The sequence below is a fragment of the Idiotropiscis lumnitzeri genome, chromosome 16 (genome assembly GCF_059441095.1).
Source record: "Idiotropiscis lumnitzeri isolate Australia: NSW breed Sydney's pygmy pipehorse chromosome 16, RoL_Ilum_1.0, whole genome shotgun sequence".
Classification (NCBI taxonomy): Eukaryota; Metazoa; Chordata; class Actinopteri; order Syngnathiformes; family Syngnathidae; genus Idiotropiscis; species Idiotropiscis lumnitzeri.
In genome coordinates, this window is record NC_142406.1 from 15,248,461 (window position 1) to 15,261,748 (window position 13,288).

Genomic DNA, 13,288 nt, shown 5'->3' on the forward strand with positions numbered 1-13,288 from the left:
CATGACGGGATTTTCAGCCCGTCAAAGATTAACTAATCGTTTACTTTCAAACTAAACATAAAATGCCATAGACGGGCTAACGAAATGGCGCCAACGTGGCCGTGTTCCAACGTTTCAACCAACGAATGACCCGATCGGCGCGAAGCGTTCCATTGATTTATTTTTTTCTAAATGGGGACGACGGGTGCAACGAGGGCAGGGGCCGCTTGATCCACATTCCCGGCGTGCGAGCGCCCATGCGTTAAATGGGGCGCACTCCATCGAGCGAAAAGACGCATTGATCCCCACAGTGTGTTGGCATGTTGGATTTCATTCAGGCTCATTTTCACCTCCAATAATTTTTTATCATCCTGCAGGAATTATGGGAAAAAAATTCTAATTCAGTATATTTTTCAGAGCAAACTGAGTGACGATGATGTGGCTTCTTGAAGCATCAGGGAAATCTCCGAAGGTCCTCCTCAGGTGCGCTTTGGCGCTCCCCTGCCAACGCTTCCAACTCCGTGCGTCCTTGATGGCGGCCACGCCTCCGAACATACATGTGTCGCATGTGTTTGGAGTGTGAGAACAGCGCTGCGAGGGAAATGGCAGCAGAGCTTCGCCGCCATCGATCAGCTCGCCAGCTCTGGACGAAGGGTCGCAGAGGCCGGCAGGGATCGTTAGTCGCTTTTGCTATTCTGGTTGCAGCAGCAGCAGTCCGACGCAGACATGTTTTGGTTTTGGTAGCGTTTGAACTCGGACGGGAGGAAAAAGGCGCCTTTGCGGAGCACGTTTCATAATCCACGATGAAAGGTTAGTGCACGGGTTAAATAAATTTGGGACGTTTATATCCGTCAATGGCAGCGAATGAGTTAAAATGATCACATCGAAATAAAAAGAAAATTAGAGTTGCCCGAATACTTTAAAAATCCTTAAATATCGATAACTTGTCATCTCATGTTGCTTCTTCGCATTTTAGATTTTGTGTGATTGAGAAGAATCGAAAATGGGTGACTGGAACTTCCTGGGCGGCATTTTGGAGGAGGTGCACATCCACTCCACCATGGTGGGCAAAATCTGGCTGACCATCCTGTTCATCTTCCGCATGCTGGTCCTGGGCGTGGCCGCCGAGGACGTGTGGAACGACGAGCAGTCGGACTTCATCTGCAACACGGAGCAGCCGGGGTGCCGCAACGTTTGCTACGACCAGGCCTTCCCCATCTCGCTCATCCGCTACTGGGTCCTGCAGGTGAGAACGCCGTCTTGATATCAAGTCCGTAGGCGCGGAAATGGATCTGGATCGGGGACGGTTTCAGACGTGCATTGTTTGAAAATTGAGGCGGCGCTACTCTCGCTAAATTTCAACTTCAGATGTCAAGAATTTCCCCCGGATGGCGTTACAGCTCGTCTTTCCTCGAGTACGTCGGCGCTTCTGATGATGTTTTTCCATCCCACAGGTGATCTTCGTGTCGTCGCCCTCGCTGGTCTACATGGGCCACGCCATCTACCGGCTGCGCGCCCTGGAGAAGGAGCGCCACTGTAAGAAGGTGGCGCTGCGCCGCGAGCTGGAGTCGGTGGATGCCGAGTTGGCGGACGCCCGGCGCCGCATCGAGAAGGAGATGCGCGGGCTGGAGCAGGGCAAACTCAACAAAGCCCCGCTGAGGGGGTCGCTCCTGTGCACCTACGTGGCGCACATCGTCACCCGCGCCGTGGTGGAGGTCAGCTTCATGACGGGCCAGCTGCTGCTCTACGGCCATCGGCTGAGCCCGCTCTACAAATGCGACCGGCAACCCTGCCCCAACGTGGTGGACTGCTTCGTGTCGCGGCCCACTGAGAAAACCGTCTTCATGGTCTTCATGCAGGTCATCGCCTGCATTTCTTTGTTCCTCAGCCTCCTGGAGATTATGCACCTGGGCTACAAGAAAATCAAGAAAGGCATTCTGGACTACTACCCCCATATCAAGGAGGAACTGGATGACTATTACGTCAACAAGTCCAAGAAAAATTCGGTGGTTCATCAAGTGTGTGTGGGCACCTCGGCGGGGGGCCGCAAGGCGACCCTCCCCACGGCGCCCAGCAGCTACACCTTACTGCTGGAGAAGCAGGGCAACGGGCCCAACTACCCGCTGCTCAACGCCTCCTCCGCCTTCGTGCCCGTCCAGGAGGACCCGGACGTCAAGCTGGCCGGCTTGAAGGAGACCAAGGAGGCGGTTCCGAGCCCCTCGCATCAGAACAGCAACAACACAAGCAGCGAAACCCGCTCGCCACCCGCCGACAAGGACCTGGAGGAGCCGGACTGCGCCGAGTACCCGACTTCTTCCGACCTGGCCTCCGCCGCCACTTTTCCGGTCACGGGCCGGAAGTCCCGGAGACCCAGTCCGCAGTGGAACTGCTCCACGGTTCTCGAGGGCAACACCTCGGACAGCGGCGATTCCTTCCAGGGCGGCTCCATGAAGCTCCGCGGAGGAAGCGGAAGTGGAAGCGCCGGCCCCCGATCCCGGAATCTGCTCTCCAAGTCGGACAGCGTGAGGAGGGCCGCCAGGCCGCAGAGCCCGGACTCGGGCGGAGACGCCAGCTCGGCGTCCCGGCGCAGCCGCGATAGTCCCAGCCCCGCCGCCTCCTCCCCCATCCGGCGGGTGTCGGCGACCAGCAGCGGCGGCAGCAGCAGCAGGCGAGCGCCCACTGACCTGCAGATTTGACGCGCCGCTCTCTGGCGGACATTTTGGGACAGGCAGTCGTGGGAAGTAATGAAATACAAATACTTCATTACTTAAGTAGATTATTCCGTTATCTATACTTGAGTATTTATTTTTCTCAGTAGGAAAGCGGTGATGGGAAGGACCAATACTTTGTTACACGACTCAAGTAGATTTTTTTTTCTTTTTTAATCCGCCCTATTTCAATTACCAGATTCATTTATTTTCAGTATCACTACTTGTTTTCCCATCTCTGATTTTCTGGCGGCAGGTGACACTTACTACCCACAATGCACTGCTCTCGTGCCCAGAGGGAGTTTGCTTGTCAGAATCTAATCTATTTTTGAAGTCGACGTTACATAAGCAGCAGGAATGAAGTCAAGCCCAAAAAAAAAAACTACTGATGAAAAGTACTTTTGGAATTCATTGTAAATAGAACTTTATTTGTTATTAAAGTGATATTTTATAAACAGTCAAATGGGACAGTGTTTGCCCAGCTTTATTGAAACAAAGCACGTTACATTAGAAAAAAATCTTACGGCAAACCGCCCAACAAAAATGTCATCTCGCAGTCTTTTTGAGATTAAAAACAGTTTCATCTCTATTGTACATTTTTTTTCTAAAATAAAGCAAAGCTATTTTCTAGAAAAGCAGAATTTTCTGATGCATCTCTTGTATTGGGAGCCTCTCCGTCGGGCAAAGTATCCTTTCTACTCGGCAGCTTCAGGTGATGGCTCGTACTGCGTCAACTGCAAAATAAGCATCAAGACATGTAGAAAAATGAAGAATATAAAATAAAAAATGCTGACCTTGCTCCTCAGCGTCTGGTTCTCCTCCATGAGACGCTGATACTTTTGCTGCAGCTCAGCCTTTTGAGATGCAAGAGCTTCAGACTGCTGTGAGATGATGTGACACTTCAAAAAACTGCTCAAGGTTCAGGTTGTAAAAATATTACTTGCTCAGTCAAACCTTTCGTGAACGTGGGGAAAAAGGCATCGCCTCAAGTAAATTACATTTAATTAAATAAAAATAAGCACTTTGAATTATTCTATACTTTTCTCTAATTTGACATAGTGAGGATAAAGGATACTCCATGGCATTGTCAGGTTTATCAGTCTCGCTGTAAAGTGCCGTCATGGCTGTAAAATGTGATGCAAAAATGCACGTGAAATTATTTCACATTTTAATTTTAAAATGTATGAATTGACAATGATGTCTACCTACCGTTTGTCAAGGCGTCGAGGGCCCCAGTTTGTTCAAGATATATTCTAAATTTGACTCTTTCTGACATTACGGAGCCCTTTAACACAAGAGAAAGATTGTATGAATCATTTGTGAGAATGTTTGACAAGTGTGACGCGTTGCTATGCAGCCTTTTTGTTGTCTCTCCTTTCTTTCTTTTTTTAAAGAATACTATAGCATCAAACTATGACCTTGAACTCACCTTTTTGTGCGCCATGCGAAAAGTTGATTAATTCAACTGAGCAAATTGTGACGAGTTTAAAAAACGGGGGCAGGTGATTTGCTTCACGTTACGACATACGCGTCGCTATAGCAACATACAACTCGTGTCCCGCCAATCGACGATTAAAAAAGTATTTTTTTTTCTGTTTTAAATTTAAGTGATTGAATTCCCCGTTCGCTCCAAATAAATACATTTCTATCTTTTCTTTATTTTTCCGAACGCGAAAGTGAGCGTAATGACCCATCGCTAATAATCAAAGCTGATTTATAAAGCAACCGGATTCCGGGTTAGCCATTTTTGTAGTCCTTACAGTTTGAAGATCTACACTTCCGCAAAATTTATTCCCACGTCATCACTCATGTGACTTTCGAGTCTCCGGGCAAGCGAAAACAGCACCCCAGTCAAAATGTTTTCACACTGCGACGAGGAGAAGCAGCACATCTAAATGTCAATTTCCCTCTTGGAAAGTTACAACTAACACCGGGGTGAGTTGTGATATTTTTCCCCTTCTGTGTATTTTCAAAATAATGTAACAGCGAAGGCTCAGCTGCGTTATTAATACAAGAGCTACTAGCGTATGTACGTACATTCCCGGTGTCGTGCCAAAGTACTTACCCCTGCCAAAATCTGTATCCCCTGTCGCGGGAGCGCGCACGCATTGACTGAAGGCGGCGCGATGTTACTACGTTTGTTTTCCTTGAAAGGCACGAAGAATGTATGATTTTGTGTGTTTGATTTGCTGTAATTTAAACCAGGGTTTCCATAAAAGTGGTAGTCTTCATCGGTGTGGGTTTCAGCACACCATTCGCTACAATTTAACACGTAAAGTAAGCGTTTGACTCCTCCGAAATCGGGGGGAAATTCCCTGCATTTGCATTAGTTAGACCAAAGAAATTTTGCAATCAATGAAGCTACCATAAGGGAATTTCAGTGATCAAAACACGATGGAAAGGGGAGAGGATGAGTGATTCCAGCGAGATCAAATTAAGTGGCAAAATACAGATAGGTGGTATCCTGTTAGAGAACACGTAATTGTATTCCAATTGACTGATTTGTTTATTTTTTTATAACCACTGATAGCCGCGACAAGAGTAGCAAAAGAATAAAAAAATAAATAAAGTCACTCGCGTTCTGCGTCGGACTCGAGGTGCATTCACTGACCACTTAGGCAGTAGGAAAGTTACCAGGGGGGACTGATTCTGGCAGCACCGCCCAGAATAGGTACCCCCCTCTAATCACAAACATATTAACCCCAACCATCGAGTGACTTATTCTGTGTACTTATTGGATCATTTTGAGTATGTGTGGCAAGTTTGAGCAGGATCCCTTCTTCCTAGGCAAAGTTACCAGGGGGGACCTATCCTGGCAGCCCCTGCCACAATAAGTACCCCCTCTAATCACATAAATATTGACCCCAACCATCAAGCGACTTATTCTGTGTACTTATTGGATCATTTTGAGTATGTGTGGCAAGTTTGAGCAGGATCGCTCTTTTCTAAGCAAAGTTACCAGGGGGGACCTATCCTGGCAGCCCCTGCCACGTCTAATCACCTGCTTTGATAAATGCAGTAATCAAATTAATGCATATGCAAACAGTCACAAACACACATTTACATATTTATTTAAGTGCTAATACTATAACAAATAAATTTCACAAAGGAATAATACTGTATCATAGAACTTTACTTACTGTAATAGTGCAGTCCTTATGTAATATTTATGCTGTCCTCAGTAAATTTTGTCAGTTGTTTTATAATTGGAATTCTATTTCTATGTGTAATTTTGTTTATTGTTTGATCCTCAGTCGGTTACTTTGTGGCTTTTTGACTTTCTTTGCATGTAGGCTTAATATCATTACTGCGACACCTGGACCGAATTGAGTGTGTGGACACACTTGGACTGAAGAACTTCAGCCAGTTGAGTGTTGTAAACTGGCCAGATTTGCCAGTTGCAAATGAAGAAAGCACTCCTCGATTTCCTTCAAAAGTCCAACAGGCAGACTGGATGGGAGGGTTGCTCAGGCTGTGACGTGTCGGAAGCTGTTGGATGACCATCTGTTATGCCTCTCCTCACTAGGGTCGCAGGCATCCTGAATAAATTGTAAATCTCCTTACAAAAATAAACTTGTATCTCAAATAAAACCTCTTAACCCATTAAAATGAATGGAAAAGCCATACAATCAACATTTCCATTCACTTTGCTAATTTGTTTAAAAACAACATTTGTGACCATGTTAGTCAAAATGCTATCATTGGACAAGGAAGCAGTTGCAACAAAAACATTTGCACCTTTGGTCCTTTTATTACCTTTATTTCTTGCCTTGATGTCTATCTAAGCATGCTGCTCACCAGTATCATAACTAACCACATCTGGCCATTTTTGGACATTAACCGAAAATATTAGGTTCATCATGTAGTTTCTGCAATTATCAAGCGTGTTTGAGTAGTTTTGAGTATTTGTGGTGTCAACATTTTTTCCGTGGTTATGCAGAAGTCTTTCGTAGGACATTCCATTCTGGCCCTCGTGACAGCGAACATGCACATTCAAGACAGAGTGGAATTAAATTCACTAATATTGTTGAGCGTACTTCTGCGTATTGATTATTCAATTTAGCGTCATTAGTTCTGACGTGTTAAATCAAATTACAGTCGGCTGTTAATCTTTCCAGAATGACTTAATGGGGCTCACATTGAGCACGTTATGATCCAAAGCGGCCTTACATAGCATTCATTGTCCCAGAAGACAAAATGGCATTGAATGGAAATATTTATTTTTTGGGGTATTGAACTGTCGCCACATCTTCACAGTAGCCTTTGCCTCTAAAATGGAACTGTCACGCTTCCTTGAACTTCACCGTAGAACCTCACATGCCTGTTGTGAAACCTCTCTCGAATCGACTCCGACATGCTAGGGCAAAGCAAACGAGAGGTTATCGCACTGTGTACACAGCAAAATTGGCAAAAAGCAGCTCATCTGCACGGGATCTTTTTCCCTATCTGGTTCGACCTGCTTCTGACATGCTAGCGCCTGACTTGAAAGTGCTTCGAGTAACTCCTGTGGCTTTGTAATTATGACTGAAAATGAACTCTCTGCCTTTTTGTGTTGACCTGCAACGTGATACGGCAGCACAAGTTGAACAACTGGTGTCTGCAACGTAACGTAGACCTGCGCATTTCAGATGCAGGCTTGACAAGGCTCATAATTTAAAACTTGCTTTGGTAGCGCACCCAGGAATGCTTTTAAAATTCAGGCGCCGAGGCGAAGAGCACTTAGCAACATGAAATCTGCTCGGTTTGCCGATCATGAGTAGAGCCACAAAAATAGTCAGAAGACGCAATTGTTGAATAAAAATCAGGAAATTGTCAAAAGTCTAAAAAAAACACAAGAACAGGATGTCTGCCTTTTTCGGTTGGAACTTCATTTCGATCAGGCGTGGGCAAACTACGGCCCGGGGGCCCACATGCGGCCCGTTAAAAAATTGAATCCGGCCCGCCGAAATTGGGAAAAAAAATTAAATGAATAAACCTTGTACTTGTTTTATTTTCGAAATACAGTGGTGTGTCAAAGACCGATATTTTCATTTATTTGTATTTTTTTCCTCCGATGAGGTGAGATTACCAAAACACTCCATCCATCTGCTCCTGGTCCGAACCCTCTTGTCAAATTTTAGAAATCATTGTGGCCCACCCCTGATTTAGATGGTGATTTGGACCATTTTTCCCGGGCAAAATTTATTGTAAAAAAATAAATAAATAATAATAATTTGGTAGAAAGTCACAGGACATCTTTAGCCAAACAAGTTAGGAGACCGCGTCGCTGCCGTGTTTTGATTTGCTTGCATGTTTTCTCACTCAGTCATGCGCTCACCTCATATCCTTTTGCTGACTCCTCAAATGTGTTGTCATTCCCTTCCCTTGTTTCAGCACGCACTCGCACGCAGGCACGCCATGGTTCAGTGAGTCCATTCTTCTTGGCGCCTACGTGCTCAGCGGGCCGCCATGACGCATCCAAATGGCAGCTACTCCATCAACGCCGCGCCGTCGGACGAGAGCGAAGACGATGAGCCGCTCCTCCGCGATGTTACGAGTGGGTTTTTTTTTTTTTTAAATCAGGGTCATGTATGCACACAAGACACCCACAATTTGATTTGAAATTTTTGGCCATGGCTTACGGTCAGCATGACGGTGCCGCGCTCCGCTCGCAGTTCCTCCGCTGTGCTGCTCGGCCCGCTTGAACCTGGCCGTCCTGATGTTCATGGGCATCGCCGTGGTCTACGGGCTGCGCGTCAACCTCAGCGTCGCCATGGTGGCCATGGTGAACACCAGCGAGCCGGTCCCGCGGCTCAACAGCTCCACGGCGCACACGTGTCCGCTCCCCAGCGGCTCGGGCAACACCAGTCAGCCGCTTGAGCAGCCTGAAGGGGTAACAATTTTTTTTTCCCGCCTGCTATGAAGTCCCTTTCGATTAATTTTATTTTTTTTTTGACGTCCGCTTTCAGACGCCGCAGTACCCGTGGGACGCGGAGACTCAGGGCTGGCTGCTCGGGGCCTTCTTCTTCGGCTACCTGTGCACGCAGATCCCGGGGGGCTACGTGTCGGGACGCTACGGCGGCAGCATCTTCCTGGGCTTGGGGGTACTGGGCACGGCCGTCCTCACGCTCCTCACGCCTCTGGCGGCCAAGTGGGGACCCTACTGGCTGTTTGCCCTGCGAGCGCTGGAGGGACTCGGCGAGGTCTGGATGGCTTGGCGACGTACTAAAAATTCAAGTTCACGAGGAGTGAAAAACGCCCAAAGGGCAGCTGAGTTTATTTGTTCTGTTGGTGGCAGGGCATCACTTTCCCGGCCATGATGACCATGTGGGCACACTGGGCTCCGCCGCTGGAGCGCTCTCGCCTCATGTCGATGTCGGGGAACGGCGCCAACTTTGGTGCCTTCCTGGCCATGCCGCTCACCGGGTACATCTGCCAAGCGCTGGGCTGGCCCGCCGTCTTCTACCTCTGTGGTGAAGTTTACGCACGCACACACACGCAGGTCCTGCAAGTCGGTGCTCGTCGGTGTCGGATTCTTAGAATTTTTTTTTTTGTTTTTCCCGCTCCTCCTTTAGGGGGCGCCGGTTGCCTCTGGGCTGTCCTTTGGTTCCTCCTCGTGTCGGACGACCCCCGCACCCATCGGCGGATCAGCGAAGAGGAGCGAGATTACATCATCACCTCCATCGGACATCAGGTAAACGCCAGACTGAGGATGCCGTGAAAGCGCGTTTGCGTTTTGGGCGCGTTCCAAAAAGTTGCATCAAAGTACGACGTGGCGTGTGTGCGGATGCTCAGGGAAGCAGTCACGGCTGGTCCTTGCCCGTGCTGAGCATGGCGACGTCGGTGCCGCTGTGGGCCATCATCTTCACGCAGATGTGCTCCAACTGGTCCTTCTACACGCAGCTCACCTCCCTGCCCACATACTTGAACAACATGCTGCACTTTGACCTCAAGTCGGTGGGTTGGGCCCTTCCTTGATAAAATCAGTCACTTGGTTGGTTAACTAAATAGTAGATGAGTAAGTGAATTGCTCGGTTGTCTGGTTAGTGATTTAGCTGGTTCATTAATTTACCGGCTGCTCAGTTATTGAGTTCGTCCTTCCGTCAGTTTATTGTTCAGTCGGTTGTTTGATTGGTTAGTCAGTCGTTTTGTTGGTTAGTCAGACAGTTGATCGAGTAGTCAACATGATTAGTTAATTGGATAGATAGGCGATTTGAGTATTTAGTTGATTGTTAGTAGGTTGGTGGGTTAGTTGATTTGATGGGTTGTTGGTTGGTTATTTAGGTAGTTAGTTGTCACTATATCGATCACTAAGCGCGTTGCTTAGTTGGTGACCCGTTTGGTCAGTTGCTTAGTTGGAGACAAATGACTTGTTTATAATTATCGTCTTGCGTTTCCGCAGAACGGCTTCCTTTCTGCTCTGCCCTACCTGGCGGCGTGGCTGAGCGCCACACTGTCGGGCTTCTTGGCCGACCACCTCATCGAAAGGAAAGTGTTCAGCGTCACCACCGTACGCAAAGTCTTCACGCTCACAGGCAAGCGCCGCAACTTCGCCGCGAGTGCAGAATGGCAGCGCTGAGGAAACACAGAGTGACGTAAATCATTTTTGATGACTTCATGCTCGGCAGGCGTGTTGTTCCCTGCGATCTTCCTCCTGGCGGTGACCTACTCGGGGTGCAGCCACGTGCTCACCATCGCCTTCTTCACGCTCACATCGGCCACCGGGGGCACCAGCGGGGCCGGGGTCTTCATGAACCAGATCGACATCGGCCCGCGGTGAGGCACAATTTTGCCTCATTCGTTTTAGGAATTTTTTTATTTATTTATTTTTTTTTATAAAACGATGCAGCAACAACAGCATGATTTTCCTCCCGTGCAGGTACGCTGGTTTTCTGCTGGGAATCACCAACACGTTCGGGACCATTCCCGGAGTCATTGCCCCCATCGTGACGGGATATTTCACCAAGGATGTAAGAGAACCCCTCCCCCCCCCCGCTTGCTCGCTTGCCGTGTGGCCAGTAACCGTGACGTGATTGTGACATTTTCACCGGTCAGCACACCATCGAGGGCTGGCGGCGAGTCTTCTGGGTTTCGGCCAGCGTCAACGTGTGCGCCGCCGTCTTCTACACGCTGTTCGGAAGCGGTGAGATCCAACCGTGGGCCATCTCGGAGGAGGAAGCCGACGTGGACCAAAGGAAGAGGACCAGGTCCGTGACTGCTTAATTGGAGGAAATTCTACACTTAAAAAGCAGCAGTAGCATTTAAATCACACTTTAAAGCTTTATTTTCTAAAATGGGATATTCAGGATTTTTTTTTTTTTTGTTTGTTTGCTTTTGGGGTCTGGGGGTTTAGCAGTATTTTTTTCTTATACAACATTTATGCACAGGTTGGTTTGAGATGTGGACACAGAGAATAGAGGGTAAAAGGTTAGACTGATGGAAAATGAGGGTTGAGTATCCAGAGCCACAGGCGATGGAACAATGGGCACAACAACAGTTTTGAAATGTCTTATCGAAACAACAGTTCACAATTTGAAGCCCCGATACTCCCTGGGTATGTTTTTTAAAAAATGTTTTTATTTTTGGTGTGTCTTTGTTGAAAGCGGACATCGCTGTCGCAGATGCCGACATCGTCTAATTATCTGAATGCGTAAAGCCGCATCGGTTATGTCTGACTTGGGTGAGTCGTGTCTGAAAGGCACAGGCGAATCAATGCTGTTATTACCGTTATGGTGAATCACCGTTACAGACGCTTTTTAGAAGGTTAATCACTTGGATTCCCATTATTTTAATGGTAAGAGTACAGTTAAAGTTGTAAAGGCTCACTTTGATCAAATCCGTGGACCAAATGAAGGACTTTTTATGTTCAAAACACCCACCAGAAGCCTTATAGTATTTAAACTTGTTTTTACGGCCACAATTTTTTTTTTATTGAAACAGAAGTATTCTAAAACGTCAAAGCACATGTTGAGTTATTTATTTTACTTGTCTGTGCCAAGTTAAATTGTACTGTATTTGTACCTTGTTACGCAAGGGAAAAAAAGGTCTTTAATGGACAAAATTTAAATTAAGATTAAAAAAACATTGAAGCTTTCCTCACTTTTGTACAATTGTGTGTTTTTCTCGGAAATGATTAAGAGTCAATCAAAAATTACGGCACACCGTCTACCAATGTTTACATTAGTAACACGAACAGTATTCCCTTAGATGCAACATACGTAATTTAATTTATGACCAGCAGATGGCATCATACAAGCCGAACCAATCGGAGACCAACTACGACTTGAGGAGTTAAATTAATTTTTAAAATATAAACACTTAGTTCGATGAAAACAATTGTTACTCATTACTCACTCCTTAAAATCGTTTGGTATTTTTTTAATACAATTTATAGAATAAGTTGAGACAAAAGAAGTCAAAAAATGAAACCAAAAGCACTGTTGGCACATTAAGACCTGTGTTCACTAATATTAAATTAAAACATTTTAAAAGTTACATTATTCAAGTAACTAAAGATTTTGTGCGCTGATAATTCGTGGAATGTTGCCTCACAGTTGCCGTCGTTTGCATCAGCCGGCAGATGACGTCAACCCGGAAGTACTTACTACGTCACAACTGCGTAGCTCACTAAATATTCCCGTTCTGTTGTCTTGATTCAAATCATTTTTTAAATACTATTTGTTTTACTTATCAAGGTTTTTCATTACAAATCATCCAACTTGGTTTTAACTTGTATCTATATTTGAAGGTTTCAATTTATGACTTTATAAACTCACAATTGGCTTCATTTCGGGTTTATTAGCCCTCATAATGATCAAATCATGGTTTCATGAGTTTTGTTATTTTTAAATCTCGCTCAATTTTATTTAATAACCATCAAGACAATTTAAAATGAAGATAGGAGGGAAAATTTTAAGTATTGTTCTGAACACAGGTTTAATGCGTATAAAAATTAGGTTTAAACATTTTATTTGACAATGTTGTGAAACTTAGTATTAAAAATGAAACGTGATTAATCTCTATGATTATTATCATTATATTTGTTTACATTTTAATGATTTACTCAAGAGAGAATGTGATCAAAATGCCGGGCCAGGTTTTGATGCTGCATTTTTGACTAATACTATTTATAAATTAAATTAGCTCCTATCAAGTATGATTAAGTATACCTTTAATTGTGATTTTTAAAAAGAGTTCAAACAAGTTCACGTGTGAAGTTGTTCTACGAGTCAGTTAAGTTTCAGACAAAGAAGAAAAGACCTCGGGGTAGAGTTTTGTCAAACCTACAAAAGGACGCCAACACGCCTCTTTCATCTCGTGGTAAACCAAAAATCTCCATCGGGATTTTTCCGCTTGTCGTTACCGGAGCCCTCTCACACTTGGACGTGTGCAAGCGCGCGGGGGGGAGCGTCTGCAAACTGGCCAATTTTTTGCAAGTGTAAGCGAGTGTTGTAAACGCATCTCATTTGCATCAACTGTCACAGACGCTCTTTGCATACCACATGCTGGCATCATTACTTAGTGGGCCTAAAAGTCTACACACCCCTGTTCAGATATCAGGATGATTTGATTCAAAAGAAAAAAAATCAGAGCAACATAAATCAATTTAAAACAATTCCCAC

General features: G+C 45.8%; 3 protein-coding genes across 5 annotated transcripts; 2 read left to right on the forward strand and 1 right to left on the reverse strand.

The window, feature by feature from the left end:
* The first annotated feature begins 95 nt into the window (after nt 1-95).
* On the forward strand, nt 96-3,310 carry LOC148321709 (gap junction alpha-9 protein-like). The gene is made up of 3 exons (XM_088318926.1): nt 96-789; nt 956-1,225; nt 1,434-3,310. Exons 2-3 carry the CDS (start codon nt 983-985, stop codon nt 2,673-2,675), a joined length of 1,485 nt encoding a protein of 494 aa, XP_088175052.1. The 5' UTR covers nt 96-789; nt 956-982; the 3' UTR covers nt 2,676-3,310.
* On the reverse strand, nt 3,095-8,559 carry LOC148321710 (c-Myc-binding protein-like). 3 transcript variants are annotated; one of them, XM_088318932.1, is made up of 5 exons: nt 8,005-8,559; nt 3,897-3,972; nt 3,763-3,811; nt 3,482-3,596; nt 3,095-3,421 (listed from the first exon to the last, which is right to left on the reverse strand). In XM_088318932.1, the coding sequence occupies exons 2-5, from the start codon at nt 3,961-3,963 to the stop codon at nt 3,383-3,385; spliced, it is 270 nt and encodes an 89-aa protein (XP_088175058.1). In that variant the 5' UTR covers nt 3,964-3,972; nt 8,005-8,559; the 3' UTR covers nt 3,095-3,382. The 3 variants fall into 3 exon arrangements, with proteins under 3 accessions (XP_088175058.1, XP_088175055.1, XP_088175057.1); XM_088318929.1 differs by lacking the exon at nt 8,005-8,559 and adding an exon at nt 4,117-5,395; XM_088318931.1 differs by lacking the exon at nt 8,005-8,559 and adding an exon at nt 4,753-5,392.
* On the forward strand, nt 4,481-11,761 carry LOC148321711 (sialin). Its single transcript, XM_088318933.1, has 12 exons — nt 4,481-4,622; nt 5,981-6,237; nt 8,061-8,223; nt 8,342-8,559; nt 8,636-8,869; nt 8,965-9,139; nt 9,242-9,360; nt 9,462-9,623; nt 10,069-10,201; nt 10,295-10,442; nt 10,546-10,636; nt 10,722-11,761. The coding sequence occupies exons 3-12, from the start codon at nt 8,136-8,138 to the stop codon at nt 10,887-10,889; spliced, it is 1,536 nt and encodes a 511-aa protein (XP_088175059.1). The 5' UTR covers nt 4,481-4,622; nt 5,981-6,237; nt 8,061-8,135; the 3' UTR covers nt 10,890-11,761.
* Nucleotides 11,762-13,288: the final 1,527 nt, after the last annotated feature.

What these genes read in the sequence shown, in the direction of transcription:
- LOC148321711 (XM_088318933.1), top strand. Translation starts at nt 8,136, where the DNA reads ATGACGCATCCAAATGGCAGCTACTCCATCAACGCCGCGCCGTCGGAC. An exon ending in CGCCGTCTTCTACCTCTGTG is followed by an intron (nt 9,140 to 9,241) that starts GTGAAGTTTACG and finishes CTCCTCCTTTAG; the next exon opens with GGGGCGCCGGTTGCCTCTGG. An exon ending in CGGGATATTTCACCAAGGAT is followed by an intron (nt 10,637 to 10,721) that starts GTAAGAGAACCC and finishes TTCACCGGTCAG; the next exon opens with CACACCATCGAGGGCTGGCG.
- LOC148321709 (XM_088318926.1), top strand. Translation starts at nt 983, where the DNA reads ATGGGTGACTGGAACTTCCTGGGCGGCATTTTGGAGGAGGTGCACATC. An exon ending in TCCGCTACTGGGTCCTGCAG is followed by an intron (nt 1,226 to 1,433) that starts GTGAGAACGCCG and finishes TCCATCCCACAG; the next exon opens with GTGATCTTCGTGTCGTCGCC.
- LOC148321710 (XM_088318929.1), bottom strand. An exon ending in AAACCTGACAATGCCATGGA is followed by an intron (nt 3,597 to 3,762) that starts GTATCCTTTATC and finishes AACCTTGAGCAG; the next exon opens with TTTTTTGAAGTGTCACATCA. An exon ending in ACCAGACGCTGAGGAGCAAG is followed by an intron (nt 3,422 to 3,481) that starts GTCAGCATTTTT and finishes CTTATTTTGCAG; the next exon opens with TTGACGCAGTACGAGCCATC.